This window comes from Diorhabda sublineata, chromosome 8 (genome assembly GCF_026230105.1).
Source record: "Diorhabda sublineata isolate icDioSubl1.1 chromosome 8, icDioSubl1.1, whole genome shotgun sequence".
In the NCBI taxonomy this organism is placed as follows: Eukaryota; Metazoa; Arthropoda; class Insecta; order Coleoptera; family Chrysomelidae; genus Diorhabda; species Diorhabda sublineata.
Genome location: NC_079481.1, coordinates 7,223,932 through 7,248,084, shown reverse-complemented (window position 1 = coordinate 7,248,084; position 24,153 = coordinate 7,223,932). Strand labels below are relative to the sequence as shown.

Genomic DNA, 24,153 nt, shown 5'->3' with positions numbered 1-24,153 from the left:
AATAATTATCGATATTTTACGCTTATTGTACACATCGTTCTGATACGGCGCTGTTATTTAAAGAACCAGGTGCGCGATGTGGAATCGGACCCGGGTCGGCGCACCCACTCGCCGTGTGGGACGCTACCCACTTGCTCCAACCACGGTTTGTATATGCATATTTAATTAGATTGTGTACCATGTTCGATCTTATACAGGGCAATCGGTAGTTCTCTTTCATATAATTACATCAACAAGAAAATTGGGTATTTGACGAAGGTAAAAAAATAAATCGTTTGATTAAAAAGGCACCACTGAGCTACTACTGACGTCACAATATAGTAACATCTCATCATTGAATAAAAAGTAAGGGAAGCTGCAATAGATGAAAGTTTGTTGTCCAGAATAGTTATTGCATATCGCGGAAGGCTTCAAATATGTAGTAGTCACAGGGTGATAAGTCCGGACTATAGGGGGGATGTTCTAGTATCTTCCTCCCCAGTTTTTATATTATATCGAGCGTATGTTATCAAGAAGACGCTTTTAACGATAACTAAGTTTCACGGTCAACGTAATCGCTGATTTGGTTGTCTGTTCGCTTTAACTGGTGTCCGTTTCTTCTTCTTATTTTACTCTTTAGACGACACCTTGTTAATGAGAGACCCAACTACGACCTTTAAAACTTACAAACGCGCCGTGTACATCACGTTTCTATACTGTTTGTTCTTTTCATTGAAATTATGACATTTTGGGGTACTTAGTTAAGTTTTTTTTGCGTCACCTTGTATAAATATATATTTATCTATTTATCCTTTTATTATCTTAGCTTTCGTAAGCTAAATTTTGATTCCAACTCAATTGTTGGGTTACTATTAATAACAAATTGTGAAAATTTATACCCACTAGGCATATTATGATTATTATAAATTAAATATAACGTCCAGATATATATATATATATATATATATATATATATATATATAGAGAGAGAGAGAGAGAGAGAGAGAGAGAGAGAAATGTATAAACATACCGATAAGATAAGTTATCAGTAACTTATGGTTGCCACAACTTTCGGAAGATACGATTATTAGAAGAGTTTGGAAATATTTTTAATTTTTTTTTATTTAATAAACGCCATACGAGGTTTACGTAATATCTTGTAGCGGATTTTTCGGTCTTTTCGTTTTCAATTCAAAAATTAATACAATTCGAACTAGAACTACGAGGCTTCAAAGATCCGCAATAGAAGCAAATTTATTGACCTAACACGGGTTTTCGACAGGGTGGAACTCAAAGATGTTGTACACAAAAAATATACAAATAGTCGAGGAACTTAACTCGCTAACACGACAAAACACAGAAGACATTCCAATAACAACAGGAATTTGACAGTTTGTTTTCGAAGTAAACTGTCATTCTTCTTTGGAAACCGTTTGTTTTTGAATCAAACTGTCGTTTGTGTGTGGAAACTTGAAAACGGACTGTCATTTGTCTTTGGAAACTGTATTTTTCGAAAGCGAACTGCCATTTGTCATTAGAAACCGTTTATTTTTGAAATAAACTGTCATTCTTCTTTGGAAACCGTTTGTTTTTGAATCAAACTGTCGTTTGTGTGTGGAAACTTGAAAACGGACTGTCATTTGTCTGTGTAAACTGTATTTTTCGAAAGCGAACTGTCATTTGTCATTAGAAACCGTTTGTTTTTGAAATAAACTGTCATTCTTCTTTGGAAACCGTTTGTTTTTGAATCAAACTGTCGTTTGTGTGTGGAAACTTGAAAACGGACTGTCATTTGTCTGTGTAAACTGTATTTTTCGAAAGCGAACTGTCATTTGTCATTAGAAACCGTTTGTTTTTGAAATAAACTGTCATTCTTCTTTGGAAACCGTTTGTTTTTGAATCAAACTGTCGTTTGTGTGTGGAAACTTGAAAACGGACTGTCATTTGTCTTTGGAAACTGTATTTTTCGAAAGCGAACTGCCATTTGTCATTAGAAACCGTTTATTTTTGAAATAAACTGTCATTCTTCTTTGGAAACCGTTTGTTTTTGAATCAAACTGTCGTTTGTGTGTGGAAACTTGAAAACGGACTGTCATTTGTCTGTGTAAACTGTATTTTTCGAAAGCGAACTGTCATTTGTCATTAGAAACCGTTTGTTTTTGAAATAAACTGTCATTCTTCTTTGGAAACCGTTTGTTTTTGAATCAAACTGTCGTTTGTGTGTGGAAACTTGAAAACGGACTGTCATTTGTCTGTGTAAACTGTATTTTTCGAAAGCGAACTGTCATTTGTCATTAGAAACCGTTTGTTTTTGAAATAAACTGTCATTCTTCTTTGGAAACCGTTTGTTTTTGAATCAAACTGTCGTTTGTGTGTGGAAACTTGAAAACGGACTGTCATTTGTCTTTGGAAACTGTATTTTTCGAAAGCGAACTGTCATTTGTCATTAGAAACCGTTTGTTTTTGAAATAAACTGTCATTCTTCTTTGGAAACCGTTTGTTTTTGAATCAAACTGTCGTTTGTGTGTGGAAACTTGAAAACGGACTGTCATTTGTCTGTGTAAACTGTATTTTTCGAAAGCGAACTGTCATTTGTCATTAGAAACCGTTTGTTTTTGAAATAAACTGTCATTCTTCTTTGGAAACCGTTTGTTTTTGAATCAAACTGTCGTTTGTATGTGGAAACTTGAAAACGGACTGTCATTTGTCTGTGTAAACTGTATTTTTCGAAAACGAACTGTCATTTGTCATTAGAAACCGTTTGTTTTTGAAATAAACTGTCATTCTTCTTTGGAAACCGTTTGTTTTTGAATCAAACTGTCGTTTGTGTGTGGAAACTTGAAAACGGACTGTCATTTGTCTGTGTAAACTGTATTTTTCGAAAGCGAACTGTCATTTGTCATTAGAAACCGTTTGTTTTTGAAATAAACTGTCATTCTTCTTTGGAAACCGTTTTTTTTTGAATCAAACTGTCGTTTGTGTGTGGAAACTTGAAAACGGACTGTCATTTGTCTTTGGAAACTGTATTTTTCGAAAGCGAACTGCCATTTGTCATTAGAAACCGTTTATTTTTGAAATAAACTGTCATTCTTCTTTGGAAACCGTTTGTTTTTGAATCAAACTGTCGTTTGTATGTGGAAATTTGAAAACGGACTGTCATCTGTCTGTGTAAACTTTATTTTTCGAAAACGAACTGTCATTTGTCATTAGAAACCGTTTGTTTTTGAAATAAACTGTCATTCTTCTTTGGAAACCGTTTGTTTTTGAATCAAACTGTCGTTTGTATGTGGAAACTTGAAAACGGACTGTCATTTGTCTTTGGAAACTGCATTTTTCGAAAGTGAATTGTCATACAAAAAAAATTCTTCGAAATTCCCAACGAATTTTCACAATTAAAAACATGTCGTAGAATCCGCCGTCTTGCTGCGGAAATAGCTTAAAACTTTTCACAGAGTGTCTAGTAAAAATTGGAAATTAAAAGTTAATTTTTTAATGCTTCACAGCTGCAAGCAAGTCTTTAAAGTTTTTGTTTCTAGTTTTTTTAGTTTTCAGCAAATCTTTTGAGTTTTGTGCTGCACCAATCTTCAGTAGGTATTCTTCATAGAAAGTATCATATATATTGAAATATCTACAATTTTTAGTCCACCGATTTTTTGTATACTAATATTTGACCTATACGTGATTCTTTTTTTTGTATTTTTAACCTTTATTGTTGTTGCATTACTGTGAGAATGAATTACACCCAGAAATCATCTACTATATCACATCTGGGATAGTTTTGATGACCACCGAACAAATATCAAACAACGTGGCGTCTTCAAACTTTATATAAATTGTTCACTTTCTAATACAGTGGAATTTTTCAAGCAACTACCGCTATCTCTAGGTCAGGACAGGTACTTCTGAGACCATCATCGTATAATGATAATTTAACAAGAAACTATAAAAACAACAAAGAAATAAATGATGAAACTTAATCTCGCCTTTACCGAAAATATTTCGTTTCAGGGAACCCATATAGATGACGATTTCGTGTTATAAACTTCTAATTCTTCTTAATACCATGTTACATAACCTGTTTTACAGGATACTGTTTTGGGTAGAGATACTAAATCGGTTTACTGAGAAATTGTATCTCATCGTTAAATCGCTAGCAAATATGTAGGTTAATATTAAAAAAAAAAACATTTTCTCATCGAGATTATTTAACAAATTACTTTTCTATCTTAAAATTAATCCTAAATTCAAAATGGATGAAATTTGTTTAGGTTAAGGAGAGTTTTCTTGTACCAGCATTTGTTAATGGTCGAACAACAACCTTTACTTGTTGTTTGTACCAGAAATAATAGAATTAGGTCCATAGATAATGGTTTCTAGATATGGACGATCGGTCGTGAAAACCCATTATCAAACTGACCCTTCGAAAAGATCATCTACGTGATCTTCTCCAGCTAAATAATCGATGCAGCCGCAGCTGTACCCACTCCCCAATGTGTCGCCAGTCGCTGAACACGAGACAGTCTGCTGATACCAGAGTTGACCGTCGTTACCGAGAGGAAAAAAGTTGATTGTCATCACATCGAGCCTTCACTGGTTTCAAGTCCAACGAGAGCTCAAAGAAACACGAGGAATGGCTGAACAGTCAGAAGCATTTAACCCCAGCCCGTCCACAACTTGCCAGAGATTGACAAACATTTGGGATCCGATTTCTTATAAAACGAAAGCAAAGAATGCCTGCAAGGTAGCGATAGAAGAGGACAATTCTACAGGAGACCTGGAGAAAGATTCGCGCTGAGATAATGAGACATTTTGACAGTAATCATCAGGGCTTGTTCTGGATTGCAATTTCTTAATGGTCTCGTAGTAAAACACGTGTGCATAGCTTGTTTGACATCGTGATAAAAAAGCAATCGGCAAAGTACCTTGATCACGTCCTTTTTAAAAGTTTTTGATCCATATTTTAATCACTCAATATCGTTTTGTCTATGAATCTCGCAGTTTTGACGATAAATTTCATTAGTTTTAACTGTTTCAAGTCAATTCATATTTTTACCGCTTTTTTTCGAAACGAAAGTAACTACAGACCGGTTTCCGTGTTATTGATCCGCATTTGTTTAAGTAAATAAAATAGTGTAGTTGTTTTATTTTGTTTTGAAAATGTGGTAACTTGGTTTTCCTTTTTGTTTCAGCTGGAGACGATGACGGACCTCGGTGCAGGCTGGTTCGGACGTTAATTCCGACCACATGGCTAACCATGGAGGGCTCACGTCCCTGCCGCGCGCTCACCGTCCGCGGGCGCCTATAATGAATGTTCCTCCAATAACGGCTCCATTGGCACCGTTACGGCCCGCTCCGCCTGTTACTTTGAATGTTCCTAGGCCAGAAAATGAACGCGCCACCAACGAATACGTCGAGACCCCTTTTAAGGTATCGTCGCCGCCGGCGACGAGCCCTTCGCCGCCGCCGCATCCTCCAAGGACCCTGCAGAGGCCAACTAGGCTCGTATTACCTACCATTAGCAAGCAGCCGACGTCGACACAAGCGGCGGCTGCTACATTTAGCAAACAACCGCCATCGGAATGTACGTCTACATCGATCGTGTGTCCGGAGTGTGGTGGGTGTAGGTGCGAATCATGTCAAATACCTCGGGCGCTACCCGAAAAGTGGGTGTGTAATTCCTGTCTCTTTTCCGCGGATAGTGTCATTGACTATGCTTCTTGCTTGTGTTGTGTCAAGGGATTATTCTACCACTGCAGCGATACGGACGGTGGGGAAAGTTGTGCGGACGATCCGTGCGGATGCGGACCCGATAGAAGGACGGCTCGATGGAGCTGTCTGGCCACCCTTTCGTGCGTGCTACCTTGCCTTTGGCTTTACTGGCCTCTTAGAGGCTGCAAGAAAGCGGTGGAAGCTTGTTACGTGCGCCGTCCAAGAACTGGTTGTCGATGTAGACCGCCTCTACCTACGCCGGAAAAAAGATTATTGGACTCGAGTTCAGATTTTTAGTTCGCGAATTTTATTCACGACTGCCCATGTGTACCTACTATTTTAACTTTACATTATTAATTTATTTTTTTTTTTTTTTTTGTAAATAAGTGTATTTTCTAACTGTTTATAACAATGATATTCCGTGCTTCTCTACTGAGTGCCCCCGTTGGAAAAGACGGTCTAAAATATTCATCGACGAAAATGAACAACAGAAATCGAAGAAATTTCATACAACAAACGATTCGTTTAGATCTGATCAAACTCATTTCGAAATAGCGTTGAGCCAAAAAACAACTTCAACCTTCACACTTTTACCACGAGATACAATTCTCCAATTCAAAATTCTTCACGCTAAGCACCAGGATTGGTACTTGACATTTGGCGTTCGAAAATGGTAATGACCATCAACGTTTACCAGATTTTCTCGTTGGTAACAATGTCACCAACAGGGTATAGACGAAGTTACTTTCTGTCGGTTTTTCTGGACGCGAATCCAAAGTACGTAACAAAGTTAACATAGAAATAGAGAGTGTGGATTACAAGAACTCCTTTGGTTTCCGCTCGAATAGCATCTGGATTGGACAAAAAATCGTTGTTTTTGATCGTACGCCATCTTAAAGTTAAATTAATGACTTTTCCTCTTAAAAACAGACAGATACATGGTTCATTCACCACAAATTTTCGTGGTATTACTATATATGTCAGATTTTTTTTGAAATTAGAATGAATCCTGTCCGTTTCAGCAAAAGGAGTTAACCGTCTTGAAACTCGAGGGAAAACAGTCTCTCGCGGGAGTATTCTACGTATTTTGGGTGTATATATTATTGATAACCCCATTATTTGTTCTCCAAATTGTCTAATTCCTCTTCGTTTCATATTTTATCATCTTACTTCGTTTTTTTATAGACAACGTGTGTCTTTTCTAGCTGTTTCAGTTCAAGGGCTTGGTCTTAATCAATCTAGGTTAGATTCGAAACATCATCGATAGTTTTGGACAATTTTCTAGTCTTCTACGTGCTTTTTTAAGTTTCTGCAGTCACTATCGACTATTCCCTTTGAGATATTTAGCGCGGAAAGAAAGTCTCGAAACTTAAACGTCACATCTCGTAGCACGAGATTACCTTTCATTTTTTTTTTTTGTTGTTCAGTTTCGATTTTGAATATTTTATGGTAGTTTTGGCCATAAATATTTATATTTTAGGTTTTTTTTTTTGGGAGGGACGGGGGGAAATTAATTGTAACGTTGGCCGGGCACCAGTGAACCACCGCGGGTCTCCAGTATTATCTAGTCCAAAGTCGAGGTAGTCTTTTAAATTGGTTTTTGTTTTATGAAAATCATATCGAGAGAACGTCTACGGGGACGGTTGATTTTGTACAAGATTTGGAAAAAAAATTGTTAAGACTGTAAAGACCAATTTAAAGTGACGTGAGTGTGAATGACAGAATGTTTGCGTGTTGTATGTCTTTGGAATTATTCAATTTTTTTTTTAAATAATTTATTAAATATATTTTCATGTTATGGTGGATGCTGAGAGCTTTATTGAGGGGTATTTTCGAGAAAAAAAAAACATTGAACAGTTGGTTTGCCGTACCTATTAATTTTTTTTATTATTATAGAAAGAAATATAAATATATAATTCCAAAGAAACACAATTAATTAACAAAATTTTTAGTTCGCTATTCAACGTATCCAATCTTACAAAATTTATTATAGTCCAGTCAATTTAGGTACGAATTTCGGAATAAGAGATATCCGGCGATATAACTGCCCTCTATCTCAAAAACAGTTCGATATATAAAATTTTTTTTTAAACAAAAGTTATAGAGAATCTATTTTTGTACAATATTGATAATAAATACAAATAGCGTAAAATCTATAGGTAAGGAGATATTCGGAAAAAATTTGGTGACGTTTCATCTCCGATTTTTACATCAAATCATGGGGTAACTTCGTGGTATAGGAAAATTTATTATTTACCCTCAATGCTTGATCATTTTCTGCCTTTTTTGTCAAGTTTTTCCACACGTTTGACAGAAATCGTCGTACTACGTGCAGTCTTCGTCGAACTACACGTATTCAATCCAATCTATTTTCTTTTTGGTCCTTGTATAATCTTCTCCACAACAGACGCATGAATTTTCCCCAAAATTTAGTCCTTTTTCTTTACGATTGCACATAGTGAAACAATTTCTCGTTTTCCAACTGGTTTTATCTTTTCTGGACAATCCTACAATAATTTTTCCGATTTTTTTATCGTTTGGTTGATTTGTAACCTCAGTTTTTGCCGGAAAGTCAGAATTTACGTCGCTCTAAAACCAGACGAACTATTTTGTACAGCAATCGTCTTTCTTCAAATTACATTCGGAAGCTCGCGCCATCTAACGTGATTTCTAAATCATAAACGACACGATTCATAAAATTACGCTTTAACTATTAAAAAAGCTTCAGTCCAAAGACGATGATGACTACAAATTCCAACATTTCGACTGAATTTACTAGAAAAACCAGATTTTTGTGCCAAATGGTGGTCCAAATCTTGTTTTTTCCCTTTATTAAACCGACTGTTTTTTCCTTTTTGGTGGATGTTTCCGTCCACACAGCTTTATACCCCTTTCTGATAGACAGTTCGCTCGGTCTACAATTTAGTTGAAGACCCACTTCGACGATAGCTGGTTCATCCTACTTTGGGGTTCTGATTCACGAATTTCTGGATGACGTCATAGATTAAACCAGTCGTAACCAGCTTTTCCAATTTTATTATTAAACTTGAGTTTAGTTCTTGTTTTACGAATTGGTAAGCGATGGTTCTGTTTAATGAAAAATTTCGTTTTTGTATAGATCATGCCCGTAATTTTCTTTTGAGAATTTCCGGTTTTTGTTTTACGTTTTAAGTTGAAACGAATTTATAGTTTCGTATCTCGTATTCCGAGATGAACACCCTAAATTGACTGGACTAATATGGGAATTACGTATATCGTCATTTTAATGAAAAATTGTATGCGAATATATTAATATTTTTGAAAAATATATATTTATATAATTGATTTAGGCAGAATTACACATTACATACTTTATTTTTTTTTCCAACATCATCCCATTTATAAAATTTAACTTTTTTGCTATAAAATTCATAAAAATTGTATTTTTTAACATTCTAAAAGTCGATTTACAAATTTCAACTGCTTTCTAGCGTTTTATAATACGGGGTATATCAAAAAAGTAACTTCCTTTTGGTTATATATAAAAAAACGTGTACAGATATTACGTCACTCAATAAGTCACGTGACTAACTATGAAAATCAATTTCATTGATCAATTCAAAAGCAAAACAATCCTTCCAATGCTTCTCCAACTTCTCGATGTCGTACTTGTAGAAGGATTTGTCTTTTGCTTCAATTTCAACAATTGCTTCTTCATTATACCATTTTTTGAGATCAACGAATAGTCAGTAGTCCCTGAGGGTTATATCTGGATAATACGGTGGATTAGTAAGCAATTCGATCAATTTAAACAACGTTGCCGTTAATCAGTCCAAGGTCTTGGTGAATCAGCGATTTTTTCTTCGACATTTGAGGCCGTTTTTTTCTTGATTTTTGCATTCAAACGATCCAACAACTCAATTTAGTATTCGTTATTGATTATTTTCGATGGATTACATTTTTGAAGCCATTGCTGAGCTTGTACAGTTTTCTTTTCCATCAATTATAAATTAATACACTTATTGAAAAAATCTTATGATTCGGATAGGTAATGTTCAATACACAAGGCTTTTGGCCTGTCCAAACCTCTTTCTATTGTTTTGTTCATCTTATAAAATCAATAAAATCCCGAAAAATGTGCTCTATCGAAACCTAAATAAGACAGACATCACGTTATATCAAACATAGATTTAAACAACATTCGGAATGTGTAGTAGCTAAATTATAGATTAATTGAAATGTCTGTTCGAGACAATTCGATAAATTTCTATTTTCTTTCCTAATAAAATCGAATTAATAGTTGTATCACGAGATTATATATTAATTTTCTAGTAATTCTATTTATAATATTTGTATTATCAAATATGAGTTAATTAAATCAATTTAATTTTAATTAATAAATATTTCCTCAGGATATTCGTCGATATAATATCAAAACAGTAGAAGTAATAATTTTTGTTACGTAGTCAAAATCTTTGTTGAAAAATAATTATAGTTATTGTTGATAACATCCCACGAGACTTCCAAAACCTGTTATTGAGATTAGGTTCTTAGAAACAATCAATTTTTCTCTAATACGTGACGTGGAATCATTTTTCCTATTATTTCTTTTATTTCCTGTCATCGAATTCCTAGTTTTTTTCCCTTTTCTCCCATCTTTCCTAGTTTTTGTTCCAAAAGGTTATAAGTTTATCTATTTTCTTGTTCATCAGCAAGATCCAGCTCTTTTAGGTGCTTGGTCACTCAATCAACAAAGGCTCGTCATATTGGGGGATCCAATGGACCCAGAACCCACTCTTCTTGTGGCTACTACGTCTCTCAACGATTTGCTTGCGAGACAAGCTCTGAAGAGATGTATAAAGACACCTGGCATGAGATACCTGCTGTTTCTCACTATGAACGATAATTTGATGCTTGGAGGAAAAAGAAACTCCAAGTAGTGCTTCAAACTCCGTCCTCTATCTGTTTCAGCCACTGTAAGAAGTGGTTCTGGTACCATGAAGAGCTTGTCTGCTCCAGATTCCGATCATCATGTCAGCAGCAATCCAAAAGAGTTTTTATCGAAAGAGGTTTTTGAATCGGGACTTTTTCCTGGACCTCCACGTGTTTTCTTTGTCGATCTTGATCTATTTCTCTAACCTTGTTTTGATTTTCTTTGTATCTATGTTTGTTATACAAAATTTTATAAATGGGATGTATTTAACGATGTGTCACCTTGTATGTATGTCCTGTGGTGTGATAAGAAAACGCTGATAAACCTGCCTAGTCAATTTGATCGTTCATAAGCGCAATCTAAGAAATATTTAAACGTACTTTTAAAAAAAATTAAATCAACGATTTTTTTTTCTAATAATTTGTATTTGCTTCGATAAAACCAAAAAAAAAATGTATATATTTTGAAAATTATTGTGTTCCACGTAGATTGCGTTTATTTTTTTTGTACTAGTACGACTAAATTTTTTTTTAAATCTATCTGCGAAACACAAATGTTTTACAATGAAGAAAAACACCAAAAAAAAAGCATTAAATGCTGACGTAGAAAAAATAGAAAAAACATTTGTCATTGTAAATAGATGTATGTACAGAATGGCCTTTGAAAAACAAAATTATTTCGTCTAAATGGTAATTAGTTGTTCGAAAAGTGATTTTCAAAAGCCATCCTGTATAGAGGAGGGCAGTACTCTCAAAATGTATGTGCCGAAAAGGCGCAAAACTATTTGTATACATGTAAATATGGAATTGTAATATTATCTATAATGTTAATAACAAAGAAAACAAATCTATTCTAATTGTTTTATTTCAAAACAACCCCAACTACAACCCTCGATAAGTGAACAAAAAATCTTGGAGCTTCCAACAATATGTTATGAACAGCAACTACCTTTTTTATGTTTTTTTACAATATTGGATATAATACACATTTCTGTTAGCAAAAATCAAAAATTCTACCTAAAAGTAGAGACCCTATTGCATCAAGACCAAAGTCAGCGATAAGTTCCCAGCGCACTGAAGATTGCATCCAGAATTTACCCCAAAAAATGGCGAGTTTCATCGAATACGCGGTACCAGAAGAAAAATATGCACCACCGAAAGAGATGGCTCGAAAATCGAGTCTATCGCTGGTGTTCAAGTCCAAAGAGATCTCAAAGAAAAGTTACTGGCACAAAATTGACCCCAGCCAGTTACTGACAAACAATCTGTGCGATAGAAGAGGACGAATCTAAAGGGAGACCTGGAGAAAGATTCGCGAAGAGTTGTATAAAAGAAAACGTTACTTTTGAAGAAGGTTACTGGATGATTAAGGCGGAAATTTCAAAAAAAGCAAAGACTAATGGTTTTAGATGCTAAAATTAGAAAAAGAATCGAAAAAACAGATTTTTTGCTAGTGACTATTGACCGCGAGCGTGCTACTTAGTCGAGTGTACAATCCCCAAAAAAAATCATACATCATACTCTCCGCAGTTGCCAAATGTCTCCCGACAACTTTCATTAAACTTCTGAATAATTTATACAGAATCCCCCAATCATTTTCGAAAAAGAAAAACCTTAAATCGGATATTAAAAACCTAGTCCTCACATTGCAGTCCTACTAGTACCAATATTGCTTTTAAAAATCCAGTTTCTTTAAACTTATTTATACCCGGGTAGATTCAAAGGTTCCACCAATGTACAAGAACAATGAAAAGTTGGTACCAAAGGCTGTGATGGGATCCAGTCGCGATGGAGATGACATAAACAGCTGTTTTCATTAAATTATAGTGTGTTAATGTGATTTAATAAACAACCATTATCAAAGAAAATGCTGTACAACTTAATGACTAAAGACACAATATAAAAGAATCCCTAAAAGAAGGAAGATTCAAGTTTAGAGTTGCTACAGAAACAGTACGCACGCGCCAAAAGTTAGTGTTTAGCCTGAAACCTACTCTGTCGAATGCGAAGACAAATCAGTTTAGTCGTGGACTTCGTTATATGTAAAAGCGTTTTCAATATGGCCGAGAAGATGTTGAAGATGATTTACATTCGAGTCGCCCTTCCACAATCATTGAAAATATCGAAATAATCGTGAATTTTTTTTGTTTTAATATACGAAAAAGATGAATTTCGTGAAGATCGTCCAAAATCTGCTGTTGCGTCAGAGAAAATCGATGCTGTGCTGGTATTGCAAGATCAGATCGCTCAAAAAACAGCTCGTGTCGATTGGTGGAAGGAAATGGTGAAAAAATTCATTATAAGACCGTGACGGATCGAGTTGATGGTCATCCTTGTTTGATTCCCGATGATTTATTGCAGATTCAAATATATATTGCGAGTTCAACGTTTTTCTACACCTGAAGAAACGATTGATGCGTTCAAATCAAATTTTTCGATTTTTTCGACAAATCTTTTGAAAAAAATCACATTTTTTTATGTTAGGTTAAGAACTATCTGTGTCGGGTGTCTCAGAGACATTTTTTTGATGGAAAATAAAAAAAAAACGATGGATAAAAAATGAAAAATAAGAACGTACGAGGTCTTATATTAAATAACGAGACTTGTTACGAAAAATGTCTTCTTTCATGAGGGCCTTTTTGCTTTACCGCTTCCATCGACTCAAATCGGTTTCCTTTCGAAGCAGATCCGTTGAAACAAGATCTTTTGGTACAGACTTTTGCAGTCTCGTTATTTATTAACCAGACCTCGTATATATTTTTGATTATTATATAGAATACATTCTAATCACTAGCGGCATTCAACACACATTTAATTCTGTAGAAAAATTTTAAATAATTCTACAGGAAATGAAGTTTCCTGTGTTCTAAGAAGGACAGGAAGGACACTTGGAAGAATTTATAATTAAAATGACAAATACCGCATAATAACCAATTAATACGAATCGAAATCGTTTGTAAACATCAGAAAAAACACGCATACATACAGAAATCGTAAAATATTTTTTTTATTTCTGATTTTCTTCACTCGAACTTTGTTTTTCATTTTTCAAGATTGTCAATGAAAATTATCCTCAAAAAACCGACGCCATGACATGGAACGGTCTTTTCTCTACCTTTCCACTCCATTGTTTTCCCAACGTAGGGCCCACGCCACCTACAGGGACAATTCGAAAATGCAAATTTAACCATTTAAATACAAAATTAAAAAATTAAAAACAAGTATTCAAATAATCGCGATCAATAATTATTATAAATTCTTTTCACGAAACCAAAATATCAATTGGGATTTTGTCTTCGTTAAGTTAACTTCACTGCGGGAGATGGGAGGCTCCGCGCGAATCCCCCGACGCTTCAAAAACTCTCCAAACATCATGTTCGTATTCAGTTGAATGTGGATCAAGTGCTGTAAATGATTTATTGGTACAAAAAGGGACCGTCTGGATATAACGGAACGGGAAAACTTGAGAATGAAGCTAAACAAATTGAATTATTATAGAAAAAATTTAATGGTGTAACAAGCAAACCTTGAGCTGCGGGGCAACCCTTCTTTTATAAAAATAGCAGAGTGGGTCTTCCTGTATTGAACTCAATCAGATTGCTTCAACCCCTTTCAATAATGGGTTCACGTTCCATAATTTGTTATATCGATATTATAGAAAATAACATAAATCCTTGAATTAATACTCGTTGTTTGAGAACTGGTTAAAATAATAGATCTGAGAATCGAACAACATTTATTTTTCATCCCCCTAAATGTTAATGGTAGTCCACCACTAAATTTTTTTTATTTTTTAAATAAATTTTCTTTACTTTTTTTTATGATACAGCATTAAAAAGTACATACAACCCTATGTTTTCAACACTCTACGATTTTTTTGGTAAGATTTTTATTTTTTTTGTCATTATATTACTCTGAACTATTTATTAATATCTGAAAAGACAGTTTTTACTATCATATAAATAAACAAGTGTTGTGAACTCCCGCAAACAACGGCCATTATCGTACCTGTACATATTGTACTTAACATTTTTTGCAAACAGTTTTAAATCAAAGTAAAAAACGTGTACAGAGACAATTAACAACGAAGAGAAACGCGTAAATTCGTAGGAAACAGACGTAGAGGAATTGTTTTTTCATTTTATGGGTTAATTTGTCTTGGTGAGGCTTATATCTAGCCTCTTATACCTCATATTAGATCTATTGGTCAACTTTTTTTCATTCTTTTCGCGTTTCGTGGCGTTCCAACTCTTCTAGTAGTGGTTTTGGGTGGGTTTCTATAATTTTGTGTATTTGATGATCCTTTCTTGGTCCACGTGAATGGTGTGGTATTCTAGATTGGGATGTTTTCTTTTTTAGCATTTCAGTATTGGTGTATTGGTCTGATGTTGAACATTAGGCCATTTCAAAATGGTTTTCGGACAACTTTACGTGGCATATTCTCGCCGAATTAATAGTAAAATTATGAATAATTATTTTGGTTGTCTAGACAGCTATCAAAAATTTTTTTAATGTTGAAATATTATTAACCTAAATAAAGCGTGAGTTTTATGATTCGATTTGAATCTATTTGATCCAAGTGAAAATGTTCTAACGGTATTTCCGTATCGCTACATCGACGTACAGAGAGTTTGGTTTTAACTCACACCGGAAACAGTGAAACGTGGCCGATCATCGAGTTTTTTGTCGGTTGAAAATTCCTTCGAGACTCCGAATGAGGATGTACGATGTAACCAAATGGAAGTCATCCTGCCTTTATAACTGGCGTTTCCGATGTATTCACGTGGTAGCATAAACTGTTGTCGTCTCTCTCTCGATCGTTCTATTGCGCGGGCAGCGCGCTTCGTCGTCGACGAGAAACTCGACAGGGCCGGACTCGATCACTTTATTTGCGTCCCCAAGAATTTTAATAAAAACGTGAAATTTTTTATTTGAAATTTCGTGAGGATATTATTTGATGATACTTTGTGTATTATGAAAAAATTATTTCATTCTGTTCAATACGGGGATTGTTCCAAAAGTACCCAGCAAAAAAAACACGAAAATTTAGGAAAAAAATAAATTTCTTCGCTAAGCGTAATCTCATTTTAGGTTCAAACATTTTTCCCAGCGATGTTCAATAAGTTCTAAATACTTTTCATAATAAAAATCATCAATATCCTCAAAATAACCATTAATTGACGACATTTCTTGTCATTGTTGAAAAATTTTTGACATTTAATCAAGTTCGGGAATAGAAAATACTCCGAAGGAGATAAATCTGGCGAATACGGTGCGTGAAGTAGCAATTCAAAACTTTAATTCAATAATTTTGGCCATAGCAATAACGCATATGTGAACTGGAGTATTGTCTTGATGAAACAACATTTTTTTCTTAGCCAAATGTGGCCGTTTTTGCTTGTTTTCTTCACTCAAATAACGTGGCGTCTTCAAACTTGATATATTTCAAGCAGGGCAACACTTGTATCACAAATAAATTCTTTCAATTTCTCGTTATATGACGCATTTTTTATGTTTTTGGAATTTCGTGCATCATTTTATCCACGGGCGGATCCAGGGTCTCGACAAAGGGGAGGTCATTAGTATTAGGACGTGTCCTCCCCCAAAGACATGGCATTTAAGCCTTTTACCCACAAAATATAAGTTAATTACGTTGTTTTTGACAGCATAATGACGAATTTTCAATTTCCTGTCAAAATATTTTTATTTTCTAGTATAAATTCCAAGTGAATATAGATACGATCCTGTATTTACAATTCTAGTTTATTCTCGAGGCACTTTTGTAGACAGGTATAACATCGACATCTACAGGTACCATCCGCCATTGATTAGATTTTAGTGAATGAAAGAAACGGACGTGTATACCAATTCTCTGTGTTCGTTTCCTAGAAATACCCTCCCTGTTCATACGTACATTTGTGGGGGTTATTTTTAAGAAATTCTCTATTTCTATCGTAAAATAAAAACGTTTTAACGATCAAATCTGATGCAGAATAATATGGAAAGAAAACAGTCGTACGACCGTTTAAAATCGAAAATATCTTGGAAAAACTCGTTACTTAACAAATCTTGAGTTTGCTAACATCAACGGCAACCATCAAATAGGCTTTCGGAAACGTAGATCAACAGGGAAATTCCTCACCAACGTGAGGAATGAATATGGGGAATCCAGAGCAATTGCACTCGACGTATCGAAGGTTTTGGCTTCTAAATATGTTAAAGTAAAACGGTTTGTCCTTCAAAGATCGATCAATCCAGGTTGGAAGAGAGCAGTTCGATTTACAGACGATCCAGAAGCTTGGACAGCTTGAAACATAGAAGAATTTTACTATTTTACCGATACTGTGATGGCAGATGCTCTTCCGAGCAACGTAATCCCGCCTGGAGCAGTTTTTGAACACCAAGTTCGCTTGCAAACGTCCAGAACACCAAGAAGTGCAAGTTTGTGGATTGAGCTACCAAAGCAGGTCTTTTCATAGCGCTACAACCTACAGAAGTTCAAAGTCAATGTCTAGAAGCATCTCCAAATGATAATCACACTAATGCAACATTTGAAAACAAAAATAAGTTCATAAAGTGCAAATTGTTGTTAATTTCGATACTATTTATACACTTGTTGATGCCTTTGTTGGATTTACGTATTTTTTTCATTTGGAATTTCAAAATAAGACATTGATTCGTCGTAAAAGTATCAAAAACTTCCTTTATAGGCAATAAAATTTCAAATAATTTGTGTCTATTTACATACTCGAAACATGTATTTACTTCGCTCGCAAATACACAGTCAACTTCTTGTTGTCTGCTATGAGTAAATTCTTGTACAAATATTTAATTAAATGCATTATATTTGAAATAAAATTTTTACAAGAAATTCATTTTCGAAAAACGAAAAAAGCCATCACTCGATTTTTATAAATTAACTTTAATTTAATTGAAAAAGTTTTCTGGGAACGGCATATCACGTTTTTTCTAATTATGATTGTTTTTATAACAAAACAACAACGAAAAAACTTTGAAAACCCATGAAAAGAATGCAACTGATTTAATGGGAACATCGAAACGTTCAAAGTGGTAAAAATTTTGAAGTTCAACTACATTTTATTCTATGGAAATCTACCGCACAACAAAAGTGGTTCGCACAACAAAATGGTCGCTTGTTTTTTCTGAATAACCGAATGGTACACCAGAAGGCATAAGAAAACATCATGGAAACCAGTAGTACAAGACGAAATCATTACCCATCACGATAAAACAGTCATTATAAATAATATGGCGAGAGGTACCTCAATCGGAATGGAATTTGGTTCAAACGCATCCGAAAATTATTTTTCTATCTCAAAATTCAAGTAGCAACGGGTGAAAGACAGGAGGAAACCAGAGTTTGCAGTGGATAGAAAAGAAAAACAAAAAATCATGACTTAAAACCTTCAAGTAATACACCAAAATCACGATTACTCTGTTTGACCTAACCGAGTTAACGTCTTCAGAGAAGGTAAACAGTCTCTGAAGACGATAACTTGGTTCAGGCGCTTTGGTTTGAACTCTTTGATGTCGTTAGACAAGTTGTGGTGTTTAAACCACGCCCGTGTAAGTGCAAGGACTCCCAGATAACGTGGTTTGCAATTTCGTCCTCCTCCATGCACCAGCGGCACTCCGGATCATCCGCGATCTTAGATTTTTCGATTTTGGGGAGATTATTAAGCTTATTAGGACCTAATAAGGCATTATTTACACACACAATTTAAAGCTTTGGTAGTACAATAATGGAAAACTGTTTTTTATTCACGCGATTCCGTTTTGTATTCAAATATTTTTTATTATAGTCAATTTTTTATATGAATATTTGACCTATATAATCGGACGCCATTTTTGTTTATTGCTGTTCTAATCTTCGGAGATATACGAAAAAGTTGTTGAATTTTATGGTATAGCAGCTTCCACGACGAGTACAAACTATATAAATTGTTTTTTTTTTATCAAAAATACAATATTTACATTTATTCCCCTGTATGCGTAAGTAAATATTAAGGAATGAAAACATTATAGAAAAAAAATTATCAGTATCTTCTTTTTAAAAATAAATAACAAACATTTAGTATATTGATAGGAGCATCGATGTTATGTAATCATGTGCGTGGTCGTCGCGGGGTTTCGAATACACAAATTCTTAGAAACGTTTAATAAAAGATTATGGCGATTTTTCGTCGTCTTACCCTCGTATAATGCAAACTTTCGATAACCATAATTAATAGGTAATAAAAAAGAAGAGCACGTAACGTTATTTCAGTCACCTAGTGTGTGCTTTGTCTTTCTTTACTAAATGTATTACAATTTTCATTGACAGTCGTATAACTCATTCATGGTAATTTACCGTCTGTGCATGCGCACTGCTCAAATACGAACCTACTTGTACTAGTATGTTAGTGGGAATATTAAAGCTGACCATGAACGTAAAAATTTGTAAACTTCAAATATTTAATTACCAATGTTTTTTTTTTAAATCGCATTAAATATAAATAAAAACACGTAAATTAATTTTTTTTTAACACTTTTAGTGTAAAATTAATTTTTACATGATCATGTGTTGTTGCATCTCCGAAAATTCCAACCGTTTAATTAAAAATACCTATTTTAATACATCTATTAAGGGCCTTATATAACTATAAATATAAGGGTGACCTAACCTTAACGATTTTCAGCACCAGAACGGGGAAAATGCACCAAAAACGTTAGAATTGCTAAAGGGGAGTTTCCAAAGCACCGAAAATTGTTTCTGAATCTCTTGGAATAATTAAAAATGAGTTATAACTTCAATATGACTGTGAAAAGTTTTGGTAAACTACCATTTTATAGAACGTCATCCAAATCTTAGTTTGAGAAGGCATAAAACTTCGAAGATACTCTCATGGTGGTCAAATAAATGAATTTCCACGTTCTATATACCTATAAGAGGAAAAAATCCGAATATATAAGAAATACTAAGCCGGGCAACCCTCACGATTGACTAAGGGTATGTCTTCTAAATGAAGTGGTACTTCATTTCTTGAAAAATCTAAATATCCATCAAATCCACGCATTTAGGGAGAGTCCATAAATCACGTGGTCATATTATAGTCCTTTTGGAACCTCCCCCTCACTGCATAACGTAGCTTTTTCCATGACTCCTCTCCCCCTGCCCGATTCTATGTGGTTTTGCTTCACAATATTTTTTTAAAACTTTCCCCACGGCTCAGATCAATATCTTGAACTGTACACAAAAAAATCCCTTTCGAAATAAATCTTTTCGTTATATTGTTTTGAACGTACACCGTAGTTGCAGTCAGCGTCGGATTTAGGGGGGCTAGAGCCACAAGGAAGTGAACCCGAGCTCCAAATGTACGATCAATATACCAAACATGAACGAATATGATAGTTTAGACTGGATTTTTTGATTCGACGTGAGATAATTTCTATTTTTCATAGTTAAACTTGTTAAAATAAGGAAATGAATATGTTGTTCTAATACAATTATTTGTTATCGTATCGTTAAGAAAAAGTTCCCTAGGCCGGTCCTGTTCATTTTTTTATTTATTTTGATATTTATTTATATATAATTTTTTTTAGTAGCAGACTGTTTATTTACAGTATTTCTAAATCTATTTAATTGTTTTGTTTCTTTTTATTCTAGAACTTTGTAGAATTCTGTATAGGGATATAAATGTATAAATAAAAAAAAAAACAAAAATATTACAGTATATTAATTACTATTGTTTACTTTTGAGTCAATCAGGTTTGGATCAGAATCAGTTGGTGATTTAGTTCGCTTTTGAGTTTAGTTTATTTTCAGTTACACGGACTAACGATTTTAATAATAACATTTGATTCTGAATACGGTCCTGGATATCTAGATGTTTAATACTGGTTGAATAGAAAACTTGATTCAATACAAAATTTAAAATATCATAAACAACGTTAACTCGTTCATATTTATGTCCGCCAATTTATTTTTATATCATCATAGATGATATTTAAACTCGAAACTATAGTTTGATTTTTTTATATTTATCTATAGTGTGAAATAAGACACACACACACAAAAAAATAACCTACTTACCTTCTATACGAATATCCGTATAAAATAAATCGTATTGGCGAACGCTTCGGAGGTCACATTGCAAGCTATATTAAAGCTGACCATACACTACAGATTAAAGAAAATAATATTTCTGCGTGATTAGACCAGGATCAATAATATTTTTGAAAACAAAAGAAATTATAGTAGGGAAAGGAATGATAATGAAAAAAAAATAATAAACACTCAGCCTACCCCACGCCTCGCCACGCCATCTCACGTGAGACGATTCAAAATTCTCAGATGTAACCCACGCGTGTTAAGACTATGAAAGCCTCTCTGGGGTGGAGTGTCGAGACGTATTGCTAATAGATTTCAACCTTAAGGCTTATTATTGTCTAAAGTTCTAAAAGAAAAAGCTTCCTGAAGGGAATTTTGTGTTGTGGTCAGATATGGCAACTAGTCATTGTGCAAACGAATTGGGATCTTTTGAAAAGTATAGGAAGGTTCCTAATGTGCCTCAACTCAACTTTTTTGACGAAATTTTCAACGAAACGTTTATCTTCCAAATACTTTAATTGGGAATATAATGCATTTTATAATCTCCGCAAAATCAAGGTGATTACTATAAATTATTACAATTCGAACATCTGTTTTCAAACGATATACTTAGATTCCATAAATACGTTTCTAGATACCTCTAAAAACATGTGTTGTATTAATCATCATTGACCAATAAAGTCAGTCCTAATAATGCATTGTCTACGCAACAGACCCTACGGTTATAGACGAAAATGAAAAATCGGAATTTAACATAAAATCTACAAAAATTAAAAAATCAATTAGACCCGACAAAAACTCCATTAGAATTACTTGTAATTATAATAAAAAAACATTAATAAGTTGAAATTTGAATGATATACGAGGGAAGTACCAGAAGATATCGATATAACAAACCCAAAAAAACTTTATATGTAATATATTGATAAAAATACTAAAAACGATCGGAATTTTTCGATTTTCCGCATCTTCATACTGCTACATCCAGAATACTGTCCAACTCCTGCGCCTCAGCTTGTCAATATTCACGTTGGTTGATCTAACTAAAAAACTATTTTAAGAACAAACCCTGTACACGCTCTAATGGTAAACAAATGATTTCCACGGTTTTAGAAATGGCCTTGGTACCAAGAAAGCAAAATGTTCGCTCTGTATATTATCCCCCAAAAGTATCAAGGATATATGAAAAGGACTTTGACAGTGTACAACCTGATATATAAATAATGGTCAAAAATTCATAATCTCATAACGTCTGACTGAACTTTCTATGCCACTATGAAAAAATGGACAGAGGCCAAATCAAGTCTATATGGTGGGTGTTTAATATGCGTGAAGCCATATTAGTAGCCTTGGACAGCGAGGCTCTATAGACAAGATAAAAAAACAAATATCCCGGTTCCGTATAAGAAAAAAACATAAGGGAGAAGAAATTATAGGAAGTAAGAAGTGTAGTTATGGTAAAAACACACAAAATCTCAGATAACTTTGGCCCGTCACGTGATCCTCAAAAAAGTACGGACCAACGAGACCTCCGGTATAGATACCTGCCCAACTACACACACCTGGCAGGTTTAATTCATGTTGAATGAAGACGTGAAGATTCTGCTTCGTTTAAATCTTTTTCGGCAGCGTTGCCAGGCTTAGGAGCGTCGCTGGACTTTTGCCGATTTTTCGAGAGCGTTGCCTGATTCGATTGGTCGGATGAGTAGTCACTTCTTATAAGTAAAAATACGACAAAGCGAATGAACAAAACGTAAGAAAAATGTGTCAATGCCAGATACAGACAGCATGTCGACTAATTCCACATTACTAAGAAACGAATAATAGATATAGTTCATGGAAAACGGTCGTTTTTATTTACTTAAAATGGCTAATGAACGAATTTCCGGTAATCAGGCGGCTAGAATTTTTGCACATTTATAAATATTCTATTTCAAATCCTAAACAAATAGTCTTGACGAAACTATTCGACTATACAGAAGAAAAATCAAAAACAAAAGTGTAAAAATCTATTATACAGGAAGAAAAAAAAATACACTAGTTTTTTCACGATACATCCTCTAGAGTGACGTCATATAAATTGACGTTTTTTGTTGTAATTATTCCTTTGTCGAAATTCGTATCACAAAAATATATTTATAAAAAATTGTTTTTCTAAATTATCGTATCACCTCGTATATCCCCGTTAGGAAATATTCCGCCGATATAATTTATCATCTAAATTTAAAACAGATTTTGTTCTCACCGATTTTTCTCTATTAGAGCCGTAGACTGAACTTCTCATGTATAATTTTATCTTGTAATACAGACTTCCGTTGGGGGGAGATGTCTGGATAGTCGGTTTCCGGTTTGTTCATGGTTGCATCCTTTATTGGCAAGCTCGTCGATTATTACAGCGACTTTTATACATTCGAGATTATTTTTAACACATAAATTCTCTTATCATTCACTGATAGAAAAAATGATTTAAGACTCAAAAAAATTTGGGCGCCATGTTGATGACGCGTTACCTCTCACAAACGACATGGATGACTGTTTCATGTTAAATTTCATTCGTTCGTTATCATAGTTTTTTTGGTAACAATTTTCGATAAGTTTTTAATGAGTTAAATATTTATTTTTTTTTCAGAAAAATTTATTTTATAATACATAATAGAAAAAGAAGAAAAAAAATCAACATGAAATATTCCCACGAGCAGGTAAATACATATACGAGATCTCCGACGTTAATCTATTTCTGTATTATTATTAATTATGTTAGTTTCGACGTTAGTGCCTGTTATTTCCTGTGAATAAGACAGGGCCGTAATCTACAGTATTTTAAAATAATTGCCACACTTTAATCAACTTATTTACAATCCTTTAATCTGAATATGAAGCTCGATAAATTATACTATTAATCGAAGTTGAACATCGTCCCACCTAATGTAATGAATATCAACCCCCCGTATTATATTGTAAGAATTAATTCGAACTGTAAGAATTATATGTTTTATATATTACGCCATTTTGTAATTTTGTAAACGATACAATTAATTTACCTAATCTTGATTTTGACTCTACTGATTGAAAATTATTTTCTAGAAAATGGAAAAAATATTTACATTTCGAGAAACTACTTTTTAATGTAATCAAGTCAATTTATCAAAAGAAAAAACATGAAAAGGTCTAAAAAGTGAAAAGTTGAAGAAAATTTTATTTATATATAGTAGAGATATTACAACAAAACTAAGTTCTAACCTCAAATTTGTATCTTTATGCTAATAGTAATGATTCCACGTTTCATTCACTTTGTATGTTAAAAATGATCATGAAAATAGTTTTTATTATAAAAATATTGAAAAAATTTTGATATTTAACTAAATATATGAATAATTCACTTATCTTACCTAATTTTTTATCACCCAAATAATAATCACTTTACACTAACACGAAACGTTTTG

The 24,153-nt window shown here is 33.9% G+C and overlaps 1 protein-coding gene across 3 annotated transcripts in view; it reads left to right on the top strand.

The window, feature by feature from the left end:
* Nucleotides 1-12,114, top strand: part of LOC130447762 (protein sprouty) — a 50,599-nt gene extending 38,485 nt beyond the window's left edge. For all 3 annotated transcript variants that reach the window (XM_056784750.1, XM_056784751.1, XM_056784749.1), the window contains one exon: nucleotides 5,169-12,114. In XM_056784750.1, the coding sequence (XP_056640728.1) occupies nucleotides 5,224-5,985 (762 nt within the window). In that variant the 5' untranslated portion in view covers nucleotides 5,169-5,223 and the 3' untranslated portion in view covers nucleotides 5,986-12,114. The remainder of the gene's footprint in view (nucleotides 1-5,168) is intronic.
* Nucleotides 12,115-24,153: the final 12,039 nt, after the last annotated feature.